The sequence below is a fragment of the Dendronephthya gigantea genome, unplaced genomic scaffold (assembly GCF_004324835.1).
Source record: "Dendronephthya gigantea isolate DGI-Jeju-01 unplaced genomic scaffold, DenGig_1.0 000015F, whole genome shotgun sequence".
Classification (NCBI taxonomy): Eukaryota; Metazoa; Cnidaria; class Anthozoa; order Malacalcyonacea; family Nephtheidae; genus Dendronephthya; species Dendronephthya gigantea.
The window spans coordinates 2,630,264-2,651,754 of NW_021163025.1; the positions used below are offsets into that span (position 1 = coordinate 2,630,264).

The 21,491-nt window shown below is 37.6% G+C and overlaps 6 protein-coding genes across 7 annotated transcripts; 5 read left to right on the forward strand and 1 right to left on the reverse strand.

Moving 5' to 3' along the window:
- Positions 1–64: 64 nt before the first annotated feature.
- On the forward strand, positions 65–5,592 carry LOC114520287 (dynein regulatory complex subunit 7-like). The gene is made up of 18 exons (XM_028540522.1): positions 65–215; positions 309–468; positions 554–679; positions 940–1,134; positions 1,316–1,474; positions 1,698–1,916; positions 2,008–2,127; positions 2,243–2,315; positions 2,433–2,561; positions 2,736–2,864; positions 2,987–3,050; positions 3,129–3,288; positions 4,087–4,302; positions 4,381–4,491; positions 4,686–4,796; positions 4,870–5,064; positions 5,147–5,286; positions 5,460–5,592. The coding sequence occupies exons 1-18, from the start codon at positions 145–147 to the stop codon at positions 5,551–5,553; spliced, it is 2,472 nt and encodes an 823-aa protein (XP_028396323.1). The 5' UTR covers positions 65–144; the 3' UTR covers positions 5,554–5,592.
- Positions 5,593–6,357: 765 nt separating this feature from the next.
- On the forward strand, positions 6,358–10,340 carry LOC114520295 (coiled-coil domain-containing protein 61-like). 2 transcript variants are annotated; one of them, XM_028540531.1, is made up of 17 exons: positions 6,358–6,564; positions 6,705–6,787; positions 6,893–7,056; positions 7,156–7,308; positions 7,393–7,528; positions 7,608–7,688; positions 7,800–7,885; positions 8,043–8,194; positions 8,263–8,290; positions 8,501–8,551; positions 8,637–8,746; positions 8,943–9,039; positions 9,120–9,180; positions 9,330–9,358; positions 9,466–9,515; positions 9,678–9,796; positions 9,873–10,340. In XM_028540531.1, exons 1-16 carry the CDS (start codon positions 6,408–6,410, stop codon positions 9,779–9,781), a joined length of 1,542 nt encoding a protein of 513 aa, XP_028396332.1. In that variant the 5' UTR covers positions 6,358–6,407; the 3' UTR covers positions 9,782–9,796; positions 9,873–10,340. The 2 variants fall into 2 exon arrangements, with proteins under 2 accessions (XP_028396332.1, XP_028396331.1); XM_028540530.1 differs by having other exon boundaries at positions 9,678–10,340.
- A 62-nt stretch (positions 10,341–10,402) lies between these two features.
- LOC114520305 lies at positions 10,403–12,102 on the forward strand. Its single transcript, XM_028540548.1, has 2 exons — positions 10,403–10,948; positions 11,229–12,102. The coding sequence occupies exons 1-2, from the start codon at positions 10,689–10,691 to the stop codon at positions 11,878–11,880; spliced, it is 912 nt and encodes a 303-aa protein (XP_028396349.1). The 5' UTR covers positions 10,403–10,688; the 3' UTR covers positions 11,881–12,102.
- Positions 12,103–12,243: 141 nt separating this feature from the next.
- LOC114520202 (spermatogenesis-associated protein 7 homolog) lies at positions 12,244–14,523 on the reverse strand. The gene is made up of 9 exons (XM_028540429.1): positions 14,413–14,523; positions 14,233–14,298; positions 14,037–14,126; positions 13,838–13,885; positions 13,528–13,604; positions 12,837–13,405; positions 12,637–12,714; positions 12,413–12,470; positions 12,244–12,334 (listed from the first exon to the last, which is right to left on the reverse strand). Exons 1-9 carry the CDS (start codon positions 14,429–14,431, stop codon positions 12,275–12,277), a joined length of 1,065 nt encoding a protein of 354 aa, XP_028396230.1. The 5' UTR covers positions 14,432–14,523; the 3' UTR covers positions 12,244–12,274.
- A 130-nt stretch (positions 14,524–14,653) lies between these two features.
- Positions 14,654–17,094, forward strand: LOC114520311 (BRISC and BRCA1-A complex member 2-like). Its single transcript, XM_028540555.1, has 11 exons — positions 14,654–14,766; positions 14,845–14,918; positions 15,032–15,129; positions 15,227–15,418; positions 15,605–15,679; positions 15,746–15,846; positions 15,957–16,056; positions 16,129–16,199; positions 16,278–16,360; positions 16,440–16,590; positions 16,772–17,094. Exons 1-11 carry the CDS (start codon positions 14,654–14,656, stop codon positions 16,848–16,850), a joined length of 1,137 nt encoding a protein of 378 aa, XP_028396356.1. The 3' UTR covers positions 16,851–17,094.
- A 256-nt stretch (positions 17,095–17,350) lies between these two features.
- On the forward strand, positions 17,351–21,471 carry LOC114520291 (HHIP-like protein 2). Its single transcript, XM_028540526.1, has 7 exons — positions 17,351–17,994; positions 18,803–19,314; positions 19,413–19,735; positions 19,840–19,969; positions 20,104–20,249; positions 20,936–21,017; positions 21,110–21,471. The coding sequence occupies exons 1-7, from the start codon at positions 17,419–17,421 to the stop codon at positions 21,282–21,284; spliced, it is 1,944 nt and encodes a 647-aa protein (XP_028396327.1). The 5' UTR covers positions 17,351–17,418; the 3' UTR covers positions 21,285–21,471.
- The last annotated feature ends 20 nt before the right edge of the window (positions 21,472–21,491 follow it).

Below are 21,491 nucleotides of genomic sequence, written 5' to 3' on the forward strand. Positions count from 1 at the left end.
TTACTCTGTTGAAATGGTTTCTGTTCTGTATGTTACTTACTCAGTGTTTGGTTGCCATGGAGATATTTCAATATGGCTGCTGCAAAATAACCAGAATTTATGTTTCTTTTCGAATAAAACGGGTAAACTTTTTCAGTTTATAAAATGGACGAACTGGAATCACTAAAAGCAAAACTAGACAGTATAACAGTTGAAACACCGACAGTTGAAATGCCGTAAGTCAATAACTTAACCATTTAAACATATCGTAATGATTTGTGATTTGTCTGACGGACTTTTGGCTATAATTGTAAATAATTTTTGTTCAGTACATCAAAGGAAGATGACTTGCCTGAAACATACAAAACAAACACAGATAAAGAAAATCTTCTTCTGTCATGTTGTGAAAACTTCAGAAGACAGTTTGTGCATTTGTACCGAGACCGCAAACCACTGTTATTGTGTCCACTAAACGAAGCTGGTGTCGAGGTATAAATGTGTTTTAAATCATATTTTGTGGTATATTATGATTTAAGAATAATGAATTGATATTGTGCTGCACTCTCTTCTATAGAAATTTATTTGCACTACTGTTCGTCCAACATTGTTGCCGTATAAAGAAATATACGACTATGACAGATGTGCCCAGTTTGTTGCAGATTACATCACGTTTGAGATGCTGGATCCTATCATAGATCTTGTGAGTTTTCCTTTAATTTCATTGCTCCATGTGATTTAGAACTAGCTAAAGTTTGGTTTAAGGTTGGGTTAAGCACAATGCTACATTACTCAAAGATTAATTAATACCTTGAGATTAGGATTAGTGGATTACAGTTGGAGTTTGGATTAGATCTAATATATAAGGATTAGGTTTGGATTATCAAGGTTATGTGTTAAGATTAGTATTAGGATTTAAGTAAAGTTTAAATGTTGTTAATCAGTGCTTTTCCTCTAAACCAGCCATCAATTGTTGCGTCTCCAACAACTACAGTCAAGCGTCAAAAAGGCAACTGTTTTGAAATGAGCATAGTATTGTCTTCATTGTTAATTGGTGCTGGTTATGATGCATATTGTGTCTGTGGTTATGCCACACGTGAAGTAACACTGATGGACCAGACAAGAGATATTTGCCCTTTGTTGAAGCCAAAAGATCAGGTTGGTTATTAACCAATATGGTTACTTTACTTAAACTCTTTGCCATGTCTGATTTGTTTATAATTTAGTGTAAGCTGCCAACATCTAGTATGTTAATTTATGCTTACCCAAGGATGCTTCATCATCCACAATCTTTACCATATTCATAAATACCTTCTCATTGTGTGTCTTTGTTATAAAGTTAACAGTGAAAGAAGAGAAGAAGGTGGTCAGCAAATATGCTGTAAAACCTCCAAAAGATCTTGCAAGTAAATTTGAAGCAAAAATTGCTTCCAAAGCGAGGGAAGAAGAGGAAGCTTTGGAACAGAAAAGACGCAATGAAGAAGCTGCTAAGATTGCTGTAAGAACTCTGTTCTTTCTATAATTCCTTACCAGGAGAAGATTTTGAATATTCTCTTAGTGCAATTACACAGTATGCCAGTGGACTAGCTGACGTATTTCTTATGGTCTGTGTTTGTGGCTTCCTTTGACATTACCTGACATTCACCTCCAACTTTCATTTGGTAAAACATCTGAAAGCAGAACTCCTAATATAAAATTTTTCAATATTTTGTCTCTGAAAGGAGCTGGAGAAACCCAAGGCAGACAAACTTCATGGTCTGAGAGTCCACTGTTGGGTCCTGGTTTTGGCGGGAAAACGTGAGGTGCCTGAAAGTTTCTTCATTGAATCATCAACTGGTCAATCCTATTCTCTCAATTTCTCCGGATATCTTGGTGTGGAGAGTATTTGGAATAACAGAAACTGCTGGGTTAACATGCAAGATTGCTCTAAAGGCGTTATAGTGAGATCTATTGCTGTGTCTTCTTTAATAACGTGTATTTTTATCATCGTTATCGTTCATTGTAGACGAAGCTAATAGTTTTTCTTCACAGGACATGTCCTACGATCTTGGCGATGCTGCAAAATGGGAATTTCTTTTCCCAACAACGGATAAACCTTTGCTTGCATTACCATTGATCAATGAAGGTAGCTTGGATCTAGATGAAGATGAGGTAATGTAACTTCTTTGATTTTCCTTCCAGCATGATTAGCCGTTCCTGGTTTTACCCTGCAAGCATCACTCAAGGTAGGAATGAATACTGAGTTATTTCCTTTTTATATTTTTAGGAAGAGGATGAAGGTAGTGGTGATTTTGATCTTCCGCCATCTTGGGTGGAGCCAATCCATATCTCACTTCGAGGTAAGATCAATCAATAATGACGCAGGCCTAGGCCCCGGTGATTACCCAAGTCCCCCCTTCCTCTCTCCCCCCACGTTACTGATAGCTATAGTACCTGACAATTTATTAATTCACTAGATTATCAAACTCGTTGTCCGATGGGGAAACGAACAATCCTTTTCAAGCGAGCAAAACAAGAGAAATTCGCGGAATACTTATGCAAGGATGGCTTGGTTATGAAACTATCCTCATACGCTGACTATGAACGTAAGTGACTTATCTCCAGTAACCTCACATGCACTCTCACATATGAATTCTTCTGTCATTTAGGCAAAGTAAATTCACGCATTTACTGCGACAAATTGCCTGGTTTTGTTATTACTGAACAGAAGGATTTCGTTAAGTATTTTACCAAAGTTCACAAGTATTTTCGTCCTGTAGTCAAAGAGCTGGTTGAAGTGAACGACACATACAAACATCGCGCTGATAAACTAGACAAGAAGACACATAACTACACGACCGGCATTGTTACAGAGTACTTTAATCCCGGAAGACTGGACTGTCTCAAAGGTTTGTGTGCCGGTGGTTTAAACGTTTTGCACTCGGAAACTGAGCTGATGATTGTGAAATGCTGCATGCAGGTCCTGTGGACACACAGCGTTTGTGTCAGTTCCGTTTGTGTCTCTTTTTAGAGCATTGCTACAAGGCAACGACACCTGGTCCGGAATCTGAAAGAACAATGCATTTCTACTCATGGTATTAATCTTATGAACTATATCTAATGTATTACTAGAGGCGGAACAGCCAGAAATACTGAGGATCTTTCTGTTTTAGTGCAAGAATCGACGGCTTGGTAAAGCAGGAGGAAACTTCGACGGAAATGACGCAAAACTTCATGGGAAGAGACGATTATTTGTATTATCGTCATGTGACGTTTGGTGTTAGGACAAAAAAATTTGGTCCAACTCAACAAGTGAACTATAGACCAATCCTGGTAAGTTCATTATATAGAAGAGTCGACCCTAACTGCATAAAGAACAGATAAGAACTGGTAGAACTATTCAGTGCAAATATACTTCGTCAAAATATAGTTCGTTCAGTTTGTTCGTCCACACTGGATCAATAAGAGATGATCCTTACTGGACCTCTAGGAAGAACAGTTTAGAACTGATAGAGCTATCCAGTATAAATAAAGTTAGTTTAGTTTAGGTTTCCTCCTGTAGTAACACTGGATCAATAAGAGATGATCCTTACTGGGTCTCTAGGAAGAACAGTTTAGAACTGATAGAGTTATCCAGTGTAAATAAAGTTAGTTTAGTTTAGGTTTCCTCCTGTAGTAACACTGGATCAATAAGAGATGATTCTTACTGGACCTCTAGGAAGAACAGTTTAGAACTGATAGAGCTATCCAGTATAAATAAAGTTAGTTTAGTTTAGGTTTCCTCCTGTAGTAACACTGAATCATTAAGGGGTGATCCTTACTGGACCTCTAGGAAGAACAGTTTAGAACTGATAGAGCTATCCAGTATAAATAAAGTTAGTTTAGTGTAGGTTCCCTCCTGTAGTAACACTGGATCAATAAGAGATGATCCTTACTGGGTCTCTAGGAAGAACAGTTTAGAACTGATAGAGGTATATTCAGTATAAATAAAGTTAGTTTAGTTTAGGTTTCCTCCTGTAGTAACACTGGATCAATAAGAGATGATCCTAACTGGATCTTTAGGAAGAACAGTTTAGAACTGATAGAGCTACACTGGGCAATAAGAGATGATTCCTGCTTCGATATTTCTAGAAAATTGTTGAGAAATTTGATCGTAATCCAGATAAAGGTGCAAATGATGACGTTGCTGAGCGGTTGTTCCTTGTGAGTGAAGAAAGAATATGTTTGATATTTCATTTGGAGGAAGACAGAGTGACTGCATCAACACGAGAGTTTGTAAAACCAGCAAACACTGAAGAGAAGAGCGATACGTTCACGATGACTCCTGACATGACCACAACATTCCAGGTTAGAATACAAAGATATGTGGTATGGTCGCATATGTGTTGATATTTCAAGTTAGTAACCAGGCTGTCGTTCTTCAAGGTGGATCCGTTGTTGAAACCTCAGAAAAACCTGACAGTTTACGATATGTTGGTGTTCCTAATCAAAGCTGAAGAAGAAACCATTGCACAAATCCGTGCGATGGAGGACGAGGTTTGTTCTGATTGTGTTTAGCAAAGATCGCGGGTTTGATTCCCACCCTGGTCAAACTTGCCCGACGCGGGATTGATTCCCACCCTGGTCAAACTTGCCCGACTGGTAACTCTGAGTAACACCAGGATTCGTGTATATATGTATGTATCCTGAGCGAGCTATATTCTTCCGAATTATCCTTTCCGTTTTACCAGATAAAAGAAATTCTAAAAGAACGCGCAATTGAAGAGGCATCTTGCGCCCTGACCATCTCAGTTTATGACACAGAAAGAAATGAAAAAGCGAAACTACACAGAGAAGAACTGGTAGGTATTGCTTAGTCTTTTTATTCAGTTTGCTTGGCCTTGGCATTAAATCGTGGGATTTTCCCACATCCAGCAACGAAAGGCAGAGGAAGATGAGAAGAAGAAACACGAAACTGAGATGGATTACCTCGCTCCATTCCTCGCCCAGATTGGTGATCCGAGCAAACTGAGCAGAGCGGAGGCGTATAAACTAAAAGAAGAATGTCTACAAGATTTGAAACAGAGATTGATTGATAGGGCAAACCTTATTCAGGCGAGGTTTGAGAAGGTAGGGACAGCAGAGAATGGATTCACTTGATTCAGCACACCAAGTATGGAATTTGTTTGAAAAATGCTGATTTTCATTTAAGGAGACACAGGAGTTACAGCACAAGCAAGCTTGGTATCAACAGAATCAAATATCTATGAATAAAGAGGACGAGGATGATTATTTAACTTATTGCAGTGAAGCAATGTTTAGGATCCATATCTTGGAACATCGTCTACAGAGGTATTGTATTGAACCATAGCACAGTCTCTGTTTAAACTAGCAGGATTTCTCTGCATTGATCTATCTGAAATGCCTCTCAAATAGTTAGAACACAAGCAATGAATTTATTACATGTGTAAACATGAACAAGACTCTGAGAATCATCAATTGTTATCTATTCTTCCATTCTTTAGACATAAAGAAATGGCACCTCCTAAATACATGCAGTTGGAACACAAATTACGCACAGATCCTAGACTCGCTGAGCATTTTTATAATGTAAATTAATACTTTTGTTGTACAGCTATATTGTAAATATATTGAATAGTCAAGCCTTGATTCATCTATTGATTCCAGCTTCTGAGTGTTTGTCGTCTTTATAATTAACTCGATCGTCTGTGGACTTATATCCCTCTGTGTTCAACTTTCTTTTATATTCTTCATAAACTCTTTTCCTATCGAAATGCTTCACCTGAGGAAAAGGATAATTTATTTTTTATGGTATCTGAAACATTAAGGCTATGATTACCAGATTATGGTCATAGTCTTGAAAAAAAGGATTAAAAGGCTGATTAGCAGGGAGATTAAAAATTGGATTAGGGTGATCTAACCCACAGACCCTCATGAAAGTTAGGACAGTACCAAACTCTGTACCATGATTCGAAGGTCCAATATGGTAGTACGTTGGAAAATATATTGATCATGATAATGATCTAAGATGCAGGTCACAATGAAGTGGGAATGAGGATGGGTTGGATGAGAATAAGTGGCCAAACATATTTCAGAAGAAGCATGATACATTAATACCTACCCAAGAAGGCAGACATGATTTTTCAAACATTTTTCGCAAGTCTTCACAAATTTCAGGTTTGTCCAGATTCTTAGTTTTACACTCAAAATATTTATCTCTGGCTTCATAACATAGCTTACGAGAGTTTGCATTAGGCGCTGGCATTTATAACAGAGTTAATATTCTTTCAAAACTGTTCACATTTTTCTGTAACACAGTAACAGTAAAGAAGGCAATGACCTCTTGACCCCTGGGTCTGGGGACGGGGGGGGAGCCCCGCTCCGAATAAGCCGTGTATTATTTTGAATTTTCTGCCGCCAGAAAAGCGAGTGAACAAAACAACTTCAAAAAGATGTCGGATGCTGGTAAAATGCCTTCTCTTTCAGCAAGACATGTCTTTCGTGGGATTGAGTATATCGTGAGCATGTTTGTACGAGATGAAGTGGTCATTGTTGAGGCAGAAGATAGACTCACAGCTGATCAATGGAGGGCAGAATTTGATGCAAGATGTAAGGATGTTTTCGGAGTATTAAATTTTGTTGTGATTTGTGTACACGTGCAGTTATCGTTATTATTTTAGTATGAAGTTGTATTCAATTATTGCTCCGATTAGCTTACCCGAATTCCTGTTTTGATAAAATATTTTTAGACATTGAAGACCTCACACACAAGACTGGTAATTTTAAACAGTTCAAAGTATTTGTAAACATGATTGAATCAGCATTAAACAAGGTTAGAAAATGTGCAGTGTCAAGGGACTCTTATCATCGTATGTTAACCTCAGGCTGCTTCAAATGAACTTACAACAATGTGACATACTCTCTTGCTTTTTTAAAGGATTCTCCGAGCGTTAGTTTAGACTTACTGACATATGCTGATCTTCAAAGTCTTCGAGAGCAGAAACCAGGTACAGGGGTGACAAACATCCCTGGCGCAAGATCTACCTCACAGTTATCAACCAAAAGATATCTTATCTTGACTTATACTGTGGAATTTGACAGGTAAAGTAACATGGTCAACTCTTCTTGATGGGAATTAAGGGTAAAGCTAATAAAAATGCATTTCAACTAAATAAGGTTAATTGTTTCATATTTCCATAGGATCCATTATCCACTTCCCCTACCCTACGTTGGTAAACCTGACCCAGTTCATCTGCAAGATATGAACAGAAAACTGAAAGACGAAATCAAGAATTTAAAAAATCAACTCACTAAAGAAGCACAAAGCTATCAAGCTGAGAAAAAGCAAAAACAGTTAGGAAAAACTAAAAATTTAATGTTTCATAACATCTGTATAAAATATGAACTGTCTAAAAACATTCTTCTACGTCAAATTAGGTTGGACAACCTGCTAAATGAGAAAGAGAATGTTGAAAAAGAGTTCAATGCATTTCAACGGGAAGTGAAGCATTCCAGTCTCGCTGATACTGCTAAAGAAATTAGAGTTCTTAAGAAAGTCATTAAAAACTTAGAGGTAAGTATGAGAATTGCTTCAACTAAGAAAATCTTTCACAGCTGAAAGTAGTTATTCATTGTATATTTTATGAATACAGGGAGAGTTACTGAAGGAGAAAACTAAATATCAAAAGATGCTGAGTAAGAAGTCCCAAGAAAACCGTGACTTATTGCAAGAGGTTTGTCTCCTGTTTGACTCCCTTTTCTTTGCATTACAGTCAAATTATCTTACAGTTATCATTCAAAGCAGAAAGGTCTAGCCTTGCTCAGTTACACCTTTACATTTCCAGTTGAAAGAAGCTCGTGGAAACGAACGTAATTTAAGAGCGAGGTGTCGTAATCTTACCAATGAACTGGCGTTGTTGAAGAGGCAAGGGTGAGTAAAAACTCAAGGACTTTATTGTATTCCAGTTGTTTGGTTTAATATGTACCAGAGTGTTTGACCCAAATGCAAAGAGAAGTGTTTTTGAAATCAATTCAAACATAATGATAAAAGATTTATCACTGATAATATTCAATGATTGACTTTGCAGAGCCAAGATAAGACAATCTCCTTCAGCTGGGTCTGTCCCAAGAACATCATCTGCTAAAAAGACAAATTATATTCCACGACGCACAGCTTCAAAAGAACGTAAAGTGACTCCCCAAAGCAGAAGAAGAACCCGAAGTCCCTCACCGTCCGCAGGTAATATTATATACCTGACATTTTCTGCTTTGTGTCAGTTAATGATATCTTCTCTTTTTCATCCACAGCAAATGTTCCACGGTTCGATCCAACCGCGTATCTTTTAAAAAAAAGTTAAAATTATTTCATCAAGAATAATTGTCTGTGATTATTATGAGTAGATTCGCCATGCAAAAATTGCAAGAATGTTATTAAACGTGGTTTGTATTTGAAATGTAACTGGGTGGGTATGTATCTATACCACTCAGCTGTCACGTTGTAGGATATGAGAAACGATGTTGTTAAATGATTTAACCCGACTTAAAGATACGTGAAAGAGAAACAACGCAAGCTTAAGGAGGCGAGGGAAAGTCGCAGGTGAGAAGATCGCCACTGTGTGCGAGCGAGGCTGCTCTTGTCTTCATATCACAGCTCAGTCATTCATTTATTTTCACACTTTCAGTCGAAGCCGAACAAGATCTGGATCGAAGCCAATCCTTCGTAAAAGATCAGTCTCATCAGATCGAGGCTCGCCGAGAGAACCACGTGCAAGAAGACAAGATGGAAACAGAAGTATGATCATTTAGAAATGGATTCTTCCCTAATATGTCTACCTTCTTACACCTTGATTTCCTACACCTTGATTTACCACAGTTCGAACTTTAAGGAGTAATTAATCAAGAGTTGTTTTCAGGAGAAATCAGCTCGGAAAATGTGTATCTTACTGGCAGAGTTTTATCATATTAAGGTGGCTGGTTGTATTTTCTAGTATATCGTACGTCATCGTTGAGTAGTATTGGTAGTAGACGTTCTTCTGGGTCTATTGGACGACCTGAGTACAACGAGAGAACACGGAAACGATCAGGGTGAGAGAATGACTGCAGAAAATCTTATAGTCGTAATCTTTGCAACTGTTTGTAGCTAATTCTTGTTTGAAATTTTCCAGTTCTCGCGATCGCCGAGACAGAGCACCTTCATATGGCTCCTCAGTTGAGGGTTCCGATGCGGTAGGTTTGTTTACTTCGAACTACTTTGGATCAAAATTAATCTGTAGTTTTGTAGGAAATGCACTAAGCCGGCACTGTGCATGATTCCGGCTTTAAACAATGCACAATCCACAAAATCATGTTATTACTAAATGTTTTTTTTGCTTTAGGAGAGAGGGAAAAAGTACTTCAGGAAAATGTATCTTTAATTTACACTCTAGATCCATCGTAGATTAACTTAAAAGTTTACAAAATCTTGATTATTATGAGATGTTAACAGTCGTGGTTTTTCTTAACGAAGATCAGGTATTCCAGTACGCCTCAGGATTTAAAACGAGCAACCATTTCTAGGAAAGGTAAGCTTACTGAAGATCGTATCTTTGCTAATGAAAGTATAGTAAAATATGTCGTTGTTTTTAACCATGACAGATGAGAGATGCAGGGAAAAGACACAATATTTGGGTCATCCCGTTTCACATTTGAACGTTAAACTTTCATTCTTTTTGTGGTTCTTGCAGGAGGTAAAAGACACGATAACTCGCTGAATAGATCAGTGGAAATATCCGAGATTGATGCAAGATTAAACGCTCTGCAACAATATATGAAGGAAAATATGAACTGAGCACAGTCATAGGAGGTAAGCCGTGTTTTGGATCGATGCATTGGCAAATCACTTCACGTTTGGTCATGGATTATATGCTGCTGTAGGCCAGGTAACTACGATGAAAATACACGTAAAATACCCAGCAGAGGTGAGAATTGGCTGAGAACACTGTGTGTGAACTCTGGTAAGCTGGAATTTACAAACACAAGCATCAATTCTAACCCTGGCATTTTAAAAATGTACATAATTATATAAATGTTTATAATGATTATATATTTATTAGTTACTATAATAATAACTTCTGTCATAACATATTATAGAATTTTTAAAAATGATGGGCGCATCTCGTATAATTGATTTCAGATATTTTTAAGAAATTCATGGCGCTGTGTATGAGCAGAGAAGAATACAATCTAATATCGATCCGATTATTTCAAAAAATTTTATCCATATGCAAAATACCTCACGCATTTCATGTCCATGGCGCTTTTTGAAGAGCACAAAACGGTTGTCAATTTCTTTAGGTTTCCAAACAAAAAAGGTTTTTGTTTGGAAAAGGCTCGTATTTTAACCAATTTAATAGTGTTTTCGTATTTTTCTACCACACAAAGAATGTCCTATGCAAGGGTTTATCAAGAAGCCAAGTATTCTGTTACGTCAGATAGGATATGTTTACATTCCTGATGTTAATAAGTCAACCACCTGTGATCAATACTCGCTATAGAAGTCCCAAGAAGCCACTGGCACTGCGCTGATATTTACCCCCCAAACTCCGGGTTTGTTCTTCGCAAACATCAGTTTGGAATACAGTATGAAGATTGGCTGAACAGACCAGAACTTTTAAAGATTGCTTAATCAAAGCTCTACGCAGAAAACTCAGAAAGGTCGTTTTTAATTGGCTCAGGTCGTTTCTCGTCTATTCGAGATGCGAAAGGCTTCAAATGGCTTTGGCCGTTATTTCGACCACGATAAAGAATCATTTGATCTTAAAGAACTCAAACCAGGCGATCATATTGTCCTGGAAAGTTCATTTGGATTAGGGGCTACGTTTTGGCATCACATGATTGTTGAGAGTGTAAATATATGTCTGGAACAGATCAATGTTATTCATTATTATCATGATTTAGAGCCATTATTCAAGTTGCCGTCTGTCTGCCGCACTTCGTTAACATTCGTCCCAGACAGGTAAGCAAAATAATCATTCTCGTTCGCTGATTGTATAAAACTCTTTAACTACATTTTGCATAGTTAAATCCCAGTTAACTCAGAAATAAACAACTCTGATTGGTCAATTCTGTCCTTAACTTTTAACTAGTCTTTTATACAATTGACCTCTGGGTGATACAATGACGTCAGTCGACGGACGACGTCAAATCATGTGCCAAATACATATTTGTTGCGTGTGAAACCTCTTCGAATATACCTGACTAAACCTGACAGCATATTTTTACTTCAAATCCTTCAGGTTTTACCGCATTATTTACGAGGAAAATGAAACCATCATTGCACCTTCTGAAGTGTTGCGGAAAGCAGAATCAAGGATTGGGGAGAAACGGTACTGCCCTTTCACAAATAACTGCGAACACTTTGCAAGCGAGTGTAAAACCGGCGTGAAAAAATGTCATCAGTTTTGGATCTCAGTTGAAATACTTGGAAAAAGTGCTTTGTCTAGTATTACGTCGTTTTTAAACAGAGCTGTCAAGTGGTTTCGGATGACATTTCGCTCTGAGAACAGTTGGTTTAGACAACCAGGAGTGACAGAAATCGTGGAATATGGGGCAAACATTGGTACAGGGTTGTCTATATTCACCGCTTTTATAATCGAGGTAGCTCTTCTTGGTCATGATTGCAAAGAGGCGAAAACAAAATTTGACGAAGAGAAGTTAACTCGTGAAGAATATTGCGAGGTGATTGTGAAGAGAGTTTGTGGTGCTGCTTGTTCAATCCCAGGATTTGTGGTTGGTTTCGTCCTGGGTGGTATGGTGCTGCCCGTTCTGGGAGCTTTTCTAGGAGGAGTTGTTGGTGATTTTCTTGGAAAAGAGGCTGGAGGGAAACTAGGAGAGCTGTTGACACCTTTGTTCATTGAACATTTAGCATGTAAAGAAAAGATTGAATGATGTTAGCTTTTACTATCCCGGATTATCAGGATAGAATCAAGCCAAAATACGGCTGACGTAAAGCTTGTGGGTCAGACCTTTGGTGAATGACTCAGGTTTATGGCCCACACTAGGATAGCGTCGCTTTTTTACTGAATTCGGCGTGCAGCACGGATTAAAATAAACATCATTTAGTAAAAACTTGTAATTATAAAAATAATTCTGTTGCTGTACATCAGCTGGTAATTGTTTATTAGTTTGTATTTCCTAAAGACAAACTTTGATGAGCTTTGTGCTCAATTTTTAATCAAGCTAACCCTGACGCAGTTTGCCCGAAAACTATTCGTACGAGAAAAACCTGGTGGCTTGCATTCGGAATATGAATAGTTCGACGTCTGAAACGGTCCTTTACTCCTTAGTCATCGATGACTCCCAAATCTTCTTTCAACTGGTCGATCATTTCCCTCATGTTATCCTTGAAAAAAATAAAAATAATATAAACACTGCTGTCAGGTAGTTGTCAGATGCATGAGATTTAAAATACCATTCATACCTCATCCAGGTCGTTTTTTCGTTTCTCGATATGAGATTCAAAAACCTTATTAATGACTCTACAAACATTAATAACACTGTTAATTAATTCTAATTGTGTTAATGTTATTCTAATTGGATAAATCACGACGTCGTGATGTACGTAATTTGTTCTAATTCCTAATTTAAGATCAATTACGAGCTTGATGAATACATATTGGCTTGTTCGATAGTTGCGTGATTCACCTATTTGAACATATTCCTCGTGCCAAAACATCACTTGTTACGTCTGATATAAACTGGAGATACTTCTGTTCCTCAGTCCTGTAAATGAGATTGATAATCAAGGCTAGAAATCTAGAAGGTACGTATAACTGTGTTATTTGTATGCGAGCCAGGGCCATGACGGATGTAAGAAGGCAAACCAGTTCGTTGTTAATTCTTACCAGATTAAATCCTGTGCAGTTTTTCTTCTTGGATGTCTTCGTGTCGGTGGTGGGTCGTGTGCTGATTTATAACTAAATGTCATCGTGGATAAACTTGGATCGACTTCAAACTTGTTAGGTCTTGGAGTGCTTGTTGTGTATTGTCCATTCTCAAACGTTTCATTTTTTAAATCATTCCAGTTGTCTCGCTTAGTCTGATGTAAGTCAGATGTCCCTAAAGTATCGTTGGGTTTAGTTTTTGAGCTTTCGTTCATTTGATCTCCGAATGAGTCTTCTCTGGTTGACTTTTGGTCCATTTTTCGCCTCGTGCTCTGATAACGCGTATAACTTTGTTCATCAAGCACACTTGGTCCAACAGAAACACCATTTAAACGAGCGTCATTTAGCCTTCGCCTTCGGTCGTGTGTTTGACGCAAGTCGCCATTCTCCACATTTCCAGTTTCACGTCTTGGCGAAAATGGCGTTTTTTTAGAGCTGGGTTTTTCACTCCGCAATTGGTCACGAGATGACGTTTCATGTGGATTGACATGTCTGAGATTTGATGTGGAGTTTCGGGGAGAATTTGAAGGCTGAAGAGAAAGAATGATTTTGTACGACGTAGAGAGAGATGACTGCGCTGCGCATCTTTGGTAGTAGAATTTGCGTCCTCATTTTTTGCAATGGAATTTCAATAAAAAAATAGACAATAAACCTCTCCATTTCTTGATCTTGGAGTCGTTTTTTGTACGCTTGTTGCCAGCAATGCCTCTTTTCTTCGTCTGTCTTTCTCTAAAAACGCGACGCAAAAATCACTTGTAAAACGATCGCGATTAGCGAAACATATTTTCGGTCAGAGGATGACCATTATTCCTGGAATTCTGCATGGTGAATAAATCAACTAATAACTTAAATCATCAATTTCTAGAAACACCACGTGAATTTCTTATAAGCCAGAGCTTCTGGTCAGTAAACCAGCCGTTCATCAATGCAACTAACGAAGCTGACTTGAACTTAATTTATACCTTTTATTGTGAGTTTCATAGATTTTGGTGCTGACGTGTCGACACATGCTGCAACATAAAGAAATTACTTAAGAATTACGTTCACATTCCTAAGATAGATATGGATAGACTTATTATTCAAGATGAATACAAGAGTGTAAAAAGGAACACAAGACGGACAAGAGAAATTGCAATATAATTTAAGAGACTAAGGATTTACCCTTTGCGGAAGAAATACGTTGATAATGTGATTTCATATGATTTTGGACTAGATCTTGAGACATTCTTGACATTGAAACCGGAGAATATACTAGAACAAATTTAGTACAAGGTTGTAAAACAACAACTTGATTGGAATAACACAGAGCACTACGTGTCAGGTACATGACAATTTATACTAAATAGATTTAACTAACCAGAACTTTTAGTGGAAAGATGTCCGATCGGCAAAACAGTTGGCGTTCTTGTCCTGTGTGATGGACCTTGGGCTTGGAATATATCAAAATATGGCTATTATTAAAATATCTATGTATTAAAACACACCCAGGCCAACTCTAAATTTATATCTGAAATATGTATTGAAACTCGTGCCATACCTGTTAAAGGTCGGGTCATCTTAATAAATATTTACTTAGCAATTTAAGAGATTTAAAACCACATCTGCCAACTTTGGTCAAGTTAGCCATATTGTTTATAAAATAAGCGTCTTTATGTAACCAAGGCAACGCCTCGGTAAAGAAATTTAAATCAAGGAAATTAAAACATGTGGTGGAAGCTCTATCGAAGTATGACCGATACTTTATATAATGCTGAGTATTATGTCTTGTGTCAATAACAATGGCCGCTCCTCAGCTGAGCAGTGAGATAAATAAGTTTGCTTTGGATTTATACGAAAACGATGAGATAGTCACTTGTACAGATCAAATACGCATAGATAAACTTCGCAGAGGGTAAGTATTGAATAATATGATGATATTTCAGATCCAAAATCCTATTTAAAAGGTGCTATCTTTTTTCATTTAACGCAGTTCAAATGTGATAACCCAGGACAATTGTGATCGCTTTAGAATTTTAATTCCATATGGTGGGACAACACTGCAATGTAAGCAGCAATATGATTCTATGGTATATATAGGTAGATTAACAGAATTCTGAAACATGTGACTCCAGGTCATCTATAACCTACAGTACTGACAGTACAGATATTTCTCATAGGGGAAGTCTTATTCAACTCCAATGAGCCTCATTTTCCACCTGACATTATATTTGGTGATAATGAAGAAGATTTTGAACCAAATTTAGAGCAGATGCCAGTAATGTATTTCTTGAGCTCTCTTCTGTTGAACTACCTTAATCTACCTCTAATCCATTCCCTCTAGAGTGTTAACCATATTCTTCAAATATTTTTAGTCATTGCACTATTGGAATCCTGAAAATGGCAACAGTTTGACAGCAGTAGTGAAAGAATTGCTGGAGCAATATAAACAATATCAGTTTGAGTTAGTCAAGAATTATTCACAAAAATTAGAATTTGAACTGGAATCTGTGAGGCAACTTGATACTTTGACAAGTATTGAGGTCTATGTACATAGGGATACCCAGGTCAGTAGTATTACACATTGGACAGTATTACTAGTTAGTTCACAGCTAGCTTGCAAACCATCATGTCTTGGATGGAAACTAGGTCAGGTCATCCAGAAATTGCTAAATGAATTTGAAATTAGTTATATTTTTCTATGGTACTGTGCAATCCTACAGTCCTGATCTATTATTTGTCCATTCTTTCAGAGGTTACAACAGCAAGCAAATTTTCTTATCAAACTTCCAATGGACCTTGCAAGATTACCTCCATTTATTCTTAATGTAAGTTTAGCTGTGTTATTTGATGAAATATCATTTTTCTAAAAGACGTATCTCTTTATTTTTAAGGAGCATCCTGGGGAATACTCAATTACATTGTTTGTTTCTTATGAAGGACAGGATGGCTCTACTGTCACTCCTAAAATATTTCTTTCTCCAAGTGTTGAAGAGTAAGACATTTTTGAATTTATATCCCTGTGCAACTATGTGGGAAGGTTTGATGGTGTTCAAACTCCAAAATTCATAAATTTAGAGTCTCAACTTTGTCCTAATTCTTTAGTGCATTTGGAGACACAATAATCAAATATCCAAGTTGGAATGATGGAGACAAATGTCTTGTATCATACATATTAGCTGTCCATCACTACTTTGAAGGAAAAGTAAGTCAAATGAATCCAGCCTAGAAAACTTCACAGAGCTGAACTTATTGCTAACATTGTGTTATTTCACAGGTTGATGAAATAATCAAAAGTTATGAACACAGACAAAGCTACATTGCTTCATTCCTGAGTCATTTTGGAACGTAGGTTACAGAATTGGGGTTTCTTATTCTTGCATAAAATATCCTTCAGCCATACCTTTTTTTTATTTCTCTTTTCAGCTGTGTCCTTGAGTATGATTTGGAAAGTTTTAAAGAAATTTCATTTCTGATGGAACATGATAAGTTCACTTTAATTTTAACAAGTATGTTGTATGTATTTTATTATAAAATTCCTGTTTAAAATGTCAGTCTAATCACTTGTATTGTTTTCTGCTATTTTAGTTGAAATAGGCAAGGATTTTCCAGAAGAACAGCCAGTGTTTAAAATGAAATCAATCTACAACATCTTCAATGATGAGCCGTACCAGGCTATTGATGATCGTTACCCATATAGTCCCCGGTGGAGCACCAATGAAATGGCATCCAGAGCAAGGTAATGATATAATTTATTGTTGTTATAAGTAATATACGCTGTTGTCTACACACAAGGTTTCATATAAGTTCAAAACTTGAGGATCATCTATCATTGATTCAGTGCTACCACAGGCCCTCAGTCCCTCACTAAACTGGGAAGCTCTGCAGGCTTATTTCTAACCAGCAATTCCTGTTTTCAGGTCATATCTTATTGCTGCTATTCCACAGTTCAAAGTAGCCTCAATAAAGAACAGACTCTACAACCCCCCTGGAATATAACACAGGATAATGAAAGAAATTATGGAATTTGTAGTTTTTTTGTAAATAACAAACTGTAAATATGATCTTAGATGAGGTGATGACGTTTATAAAACAACCGTAATAACAGTAACCATTACAACAGTAATAACAATAACTATAATAAGAATCCACTTGATTTTGTAAATTTCCTTCAACTAACTGGCTGACAGTCTGACAGTTCAAAGCCCGGAGGATAACCACTAATTGCTTTAAATTCGAAAAACAGGCAAAATTATGTTCATAAATTCTGAATCTCGGCAATCGCGCTCATGTCATATGAAGTCATGTTAATATTAGCTTAATTCATGTCTTATGAAGTGTGTGCGTCATGCAAGTCAAGGGAACGCAGTTACGCAGAGATCTGATACAAGGTCATTTTGAAACGAATCTATTCTAAACCAACAGCTTAATTGTTCTTATCAATCATCAAATACCTTAATCACACAAATTGCTCTGACTATTACCTCCTCAGAGGTATCATATTAAAAATAAACACGGATTGATTGGATTGATGCAGTAGACATACTTAGTTGGTCACGACGCAACAATGGCGTTACTTATATTTCTAGTGTTCTTGTGTGTTTCGTTCTGCAACACACATCCACAGTGCCTCGACTCTCAACCGCCATTTAAACCAAGCGCTCGGCAAATGTGGTGTAGAGACTACTCCGAACTTGGTTGCTGTACGAAAGATGATGACGATAAGTTGCAGCTTCTCTACCAAAACGCTTTAAAAACCATCGTTCCTCAAAATAGAAACAAATGCGGGAGGTTTTTATCTAAAGTTGTTTGTTTGAAATGTCATTCGTGGTCGGCGCATATTTTTGATGCTGAAGCAAATCCGAATTACGACCCGAATTCGGCGTTACCGTGTCTCAACTGGAATTTTTGTTTAAGATTTGTAACGAACTGCGCGCAGGCAGTCGAACACATTTTCAAGGAAGCGATGCACAGAAGAAACATTACAATTGATGATTTTTGTCGTGAATCTGAGGTCGCTTTAAATAGAAATTTATGTTATCCGAAAATAAAGAAGACTATTCGAGATTTGAAAACGATAAAAACGTCCAACACTGTCAACGGAACCTTGGCTGCCAAAAAAGGTTGTCTGTGTGTCAGAGAGGTTTGTACTTGATTGAAAATACAAGGCTTGGTATAATTCATACTGGGGTAGCCAAATAAAGCCAATGCTGTTTGCGTCACGTAGTAGTCTACATTGCCGTAGTTTTTAAAAAAAACCATGTAATTTGCAACACTAAATTTGCTTTGTTGTAACTTGCGCAACGCAATTGCGCAGGTCATGTACAGGGTCAAGGATGGAAAAAAAATGGCCAAAACAAGTACGATCGTACTATAGGGACCAGGAACTGCGTAACCGAGTTTAATTTCTGAACTGCATTGTATTTATAACAATGGAGAGGACAATGTATTTCTAATCGTTTCCGTTTACTTATATATAGGCTGAATATTAATGATATGTATATATTATTTGCTGCAAATATATCAAGAATTGCTTGTAACTTGCTTCAAAGGTCGAAAGTAAAAAACTCGAACTCCGTCAGTCGATGCGGAATAATGCTTAGAATAATTGTGCCAAGTTTCATTCCGATCAAACAAGTAATGCTAGAGCCTTAGGGTTTTTTTAAAGAGCGTCGCCTCCTAACAACAACAACAACAAGAAGATTAGCAGCGGTTAGGGACCAGTTCCTGGTCCAACAATTGAATTTATCTAATGTTAGATTTCAAGTGATTAGGCACTTTATGAAATCACAAGTACAAATTAGTTCCTATGCTTGGGTAAAAATAATTTTATAAGCGTAAGCCTTTCCATTCAAGACGAAATAGCTGGAGAAAGGCATCTCTTCATTCATACAAAATTATAAGCTCAGTGCTTCGAAAGGTTGATTCGAAATACATCGACTTTCTTTCAGGTGAGTAAAAATCTTCGAAATCCTTTGGACCTTGTTCACGCTAACGACCAAACACACAGAATGTTCTTAGTGGAACAAATTGGACTAGTTTACATCATTTTACCAAACGGAACGCAATTAAATACACCATTTATGAACATCAGTTCAAAAGTTTTAACCAGTCCTGCCTTCGGAGATGAACGTGGCTTGCTGGGGTTGGTGTTTCACCCAAGATATCGCGAAAACGGCCGGCTGTTTGTCTATTACATCACAAGAAGTTCTGATAAGAATGATCCTGAACAATGGTGGCTGGATGGGGGGGTTGCCGTCCTGAGCGAATGGCGGGTCTCGGGATCAAATTTGAATCGAGTCAATCCTTATTCTGAGAGAGTGATCTTGCTCATACCACAGCCAAAAGGTAATCATAATGGCGGCGAGATCTTGTTTGGAGAGGACAAGTATTTGTATATTTTTCCCGGTGATGGCGGTGGAGCTGGAGATCCGTTTGGAAAATATGGAAACGGTTTGAACAAGTAAGTGTGAATCAATTGATCGTAAATGGCAAGAAACTAAGCTAGTACGAAGTGTAATTACGTCTATCTGAACCTTAAAACTTTATTTTCTTGCTAAGATCAACGCATCTTGGGAAAGTGTTGCGGATTGACGTGGACAAAGTGGAGCCTTACAGCATTCCTCCAGATAATCCTTTTCTTAATGAGCCTCACACTTTACCAGAGATTTATGCGTACGGTTTGCGTAACCCCTGGCGCTGTTCCGTCGACCGTGGGGAGAGGGGAAGTGGTTATGGCAAAGGCAGGATATTCTGTGGTGACGTTGGACAAAACAGGTACGAAGAAGTGGATATTATAGTGAAAGGAGGCAACTATGGTTGGAGAGGACGCGAAGGTTTCAAGTGTTATGATAAGAAGATATGCAGAAATGCGTCTCTAATGGGTAACTATTATGCCGTATTTTATATATATATATATATATACCTTGACAAATGACAACGTACAGTATGTACTTCATTGACTGAGCTCAGCGACTTCATTTTTTAGCAAACGAAGAGCTTCCTATTCTCGCCTACAGCCACAAAATAGGACAGTCTATCGTTGGTGGTTATGTGTACCGTGGCTGCAAGTACCCCAAAATGAGAGGACTTTATTACTTCGCGGATACGATGAACGGGTAAGTTATTACCAAGACCTTAAAAAGATGGATATTAGTCAACCCAATGATATAATACTGGGTGAGTTTGTTACCGTATAATATCGCCTTGAAATTTAAACCAAACCTTTCTGATAATTTCATTGTTTTTCTAGCCGGATGTTTACAATGAAAGAAAATAAGAAGAGAAAAACGTGGAGATCAAAAGAAGTATGTTTTGGTGACAGTTCATATTGTAATGGACCAGGGATATCTGGGGATTACGCAGGGATGATTTTGGCTTTTGGAGAAGATGAGTCAGGTAAATATGGCAAAATTTCACTTTTTTTTTTGACAATGTTAGCTCAATCACGTCCAGCTTAACCGGGAAACATGCAAAACGTTTCAGCAACCCACTAAAAGTCCATTTCAACCAGATTTATCATCTAAGAACTTCTTAGTCTTCTTCACCATGCAAGCCCATGATTCTGGTCAAGCACGCCGGTACTTGCATACGCCATTTTCCGGCGGACTCGACCATGGTCGTATTAGAATAGCAAATACTACCATGGTCATATTCGCCGGAAAATGGCAAATACGACCATGGTCATATTCGCCGGAAAATGGCAAATACGACCATAATCATAATCGCCAGAAAATGGCAAATACGACCATGGTCATATTCGCCGGAAAATGGCAAATACGACCATGGTCGTATTCGCCGGAAAATGGCAAATACGACCATGGTCATATTCGCCGGAAAATGGCAAATACGACCATGGTCATATTCGCCGGAAAATGGCAAATACGACCATGGTCGTATTCGCCGGAAAATGGCAAATACGACCATGGTCATATTCGCCGGAAAATGGCAAATACGACCATGGTCATATTCGCCGGAAAATGGCAAATACGACCATGGTCATATTCGCCGGAAAATGGCAAATATTCGACCATGGTCGAATTCGCCATTTTCCGGGGAACTCACAAATGTTTTATTATTTTCAGGTGAATTATATTTCTTATCAACGAAATTTACAGACAATGAACTAAGAGAAGGAGCCGTTTACCAACTCTTTGATCCAGAAAGGTTTGTGCTAAAGATGAACTGACATTCCGCATTCGTATATGTATGTCAGTTGTGACCATGGTGATGTGATCAAATGTTTCTTGTTGTTTCAGACGTACTGATCCATCACAATGTACAATTACGGTCAAGGAACCGGCTAAACCCGATTGTCACAACAGAAAACTTGACCGGGTTTGTGATTTATACAAACGTCTTGGTTACTGCAAGAGATTCTATGTTCCATATATGAAAAAGAATTGTAAAGTCGCCTGTGGGATGTGCCCTTAAAATGCGTTAAAACTCTTTTTAGTGAACGATTACTTTGGTTCAACACATTTTTATTACATGTAGGACACGATGCATGTTGTTATGCTTGAAAATACAATCTTAAAAATACATTTAAATACATCAAATATGCTTTAAATATGTAATCTTAAATATCAATCGCACATTATATCTATATAGCTCAGTGGTTTGCCTGAAAAATGGGCATAT

Excerpts from the sequence above, each read along its gene's own strand:
- LOC114520305 (XM_028540548.1), top strand. The coding sequence starts at position 10,689 with ATGCGAAAGGCTTCAAATGGCTTTGGCCGTTATTTCGACCACGATAAA. Across the intron at positions 10,949-11,228 it reads TTAACATTCGTCCCAGACAG|GTTTTACCGCATTATTTACG; the intron begins GTAAGCAAAATA and ends CAAATCCTTCAG.
- LOC114520311 (XM_028540555.1), top strand. The coding sequence starts at position 14,654 with ATGGCCGCTCCTCAGCTGAGCAGTGAGATAAATAAGTTTGCTTTGGAT. Across the intron at positions 15,680-15,745 it reads TACCTCCATTTATTCTTAAT|GAGCATCCTGGGGAATACTC; the intron begins GTAAGTTTAGCT and ends TTTATTTTTAAG. Across the intron at positions 16,361-16,439 it reads GTTCACTTTAATTTTAACAA|TTGAAATAGGCAAGGATTTT; the intron begins GTATGTTGTATG and ends CTGCTATTTTAG.
- LOC114520287 (XM_028540522.1), top strand. The coding sequence starts at position 145 with ATGGACGAACTGGAATCACTAAAAGCAAAACTAGACAGTATAACAGTT. Across the intron at positions 2,128-2,242 it reads TGGATCTAGATGAAGATGAG|GAAGAGGATGAAGGTAGTGG; the intron begins GTAATGTAACTT and ends TTATATTTTTAG. Across the intron at positions 3,289-4,086 it reads TGAACTATAGACCAATCCTG|AAAATTGTTGAGAAATTTGA; the intron begins GTAAGTTCATTA and ends CGATATTTCTAG.
- LOC114520291 (XM_028540526.1), top strand. The coding sequence starts at position 17,419 with ATGGCGTTACTTATATTTCTAGTGTTCTTGTGTGTTTCGTTCTGCAAC. Across the intron at positions 19,315-19,412 it reads TATGGAAACGGTTTGAACAA|ATCAACGCATCTTGGGAAAG; the intron begins GTAAGTGTGAAT and ends TTTCTTGCTAAG. Across the intron at positions 21,018-21,109 it reads CAACTCTTTGATCCAGAAAG|ACGTACTGATCCATCACAAT; the intron begins GTTTGTGCTAAA and ends TTGTTGTTTCAG.
- LOC114520295 (XM_028540530.1), top strand. The coding sequence starts at position 6,408 with ATGTCGGATGCTGGTAAAATGCCTTCTCTTTCAGCAAGACATGTCTTT. Across the intron at positions 8,552-8,636 it reads GAGGCGAGGGAAAGTCGCAG|TCGAAGCCGAACAAGATCTG; the intron begins GTGAGAAGATCG and ends TCACACTTTCAG. Across the intron at positions 9,359-9,465 it reads AAAAAGTACTTCAGGAAAAT|GTATTCCAGTACGCCTCAGG; the intron begins GTATCTTTAATT and ends AACGAAGATCAG.
- LOC114520202 (XM_028540429.1), bottom strand. Across the intron at positions 13,886-14,036 it reads ACGTATTTCTTCCGCAAAGG|CATGTGTCGACACGTCAGCA; the intron begins GTAAATCCTTAG and ends TTTATGTTGCAG. Across the intron at positions 12,715-12,836 it reads ACTGCACAGGATTTAATCTG|GACTGAGGAACAGAAGTATC; the intron begins GTAAGAATTAAC and ends TCTCATTTACAG.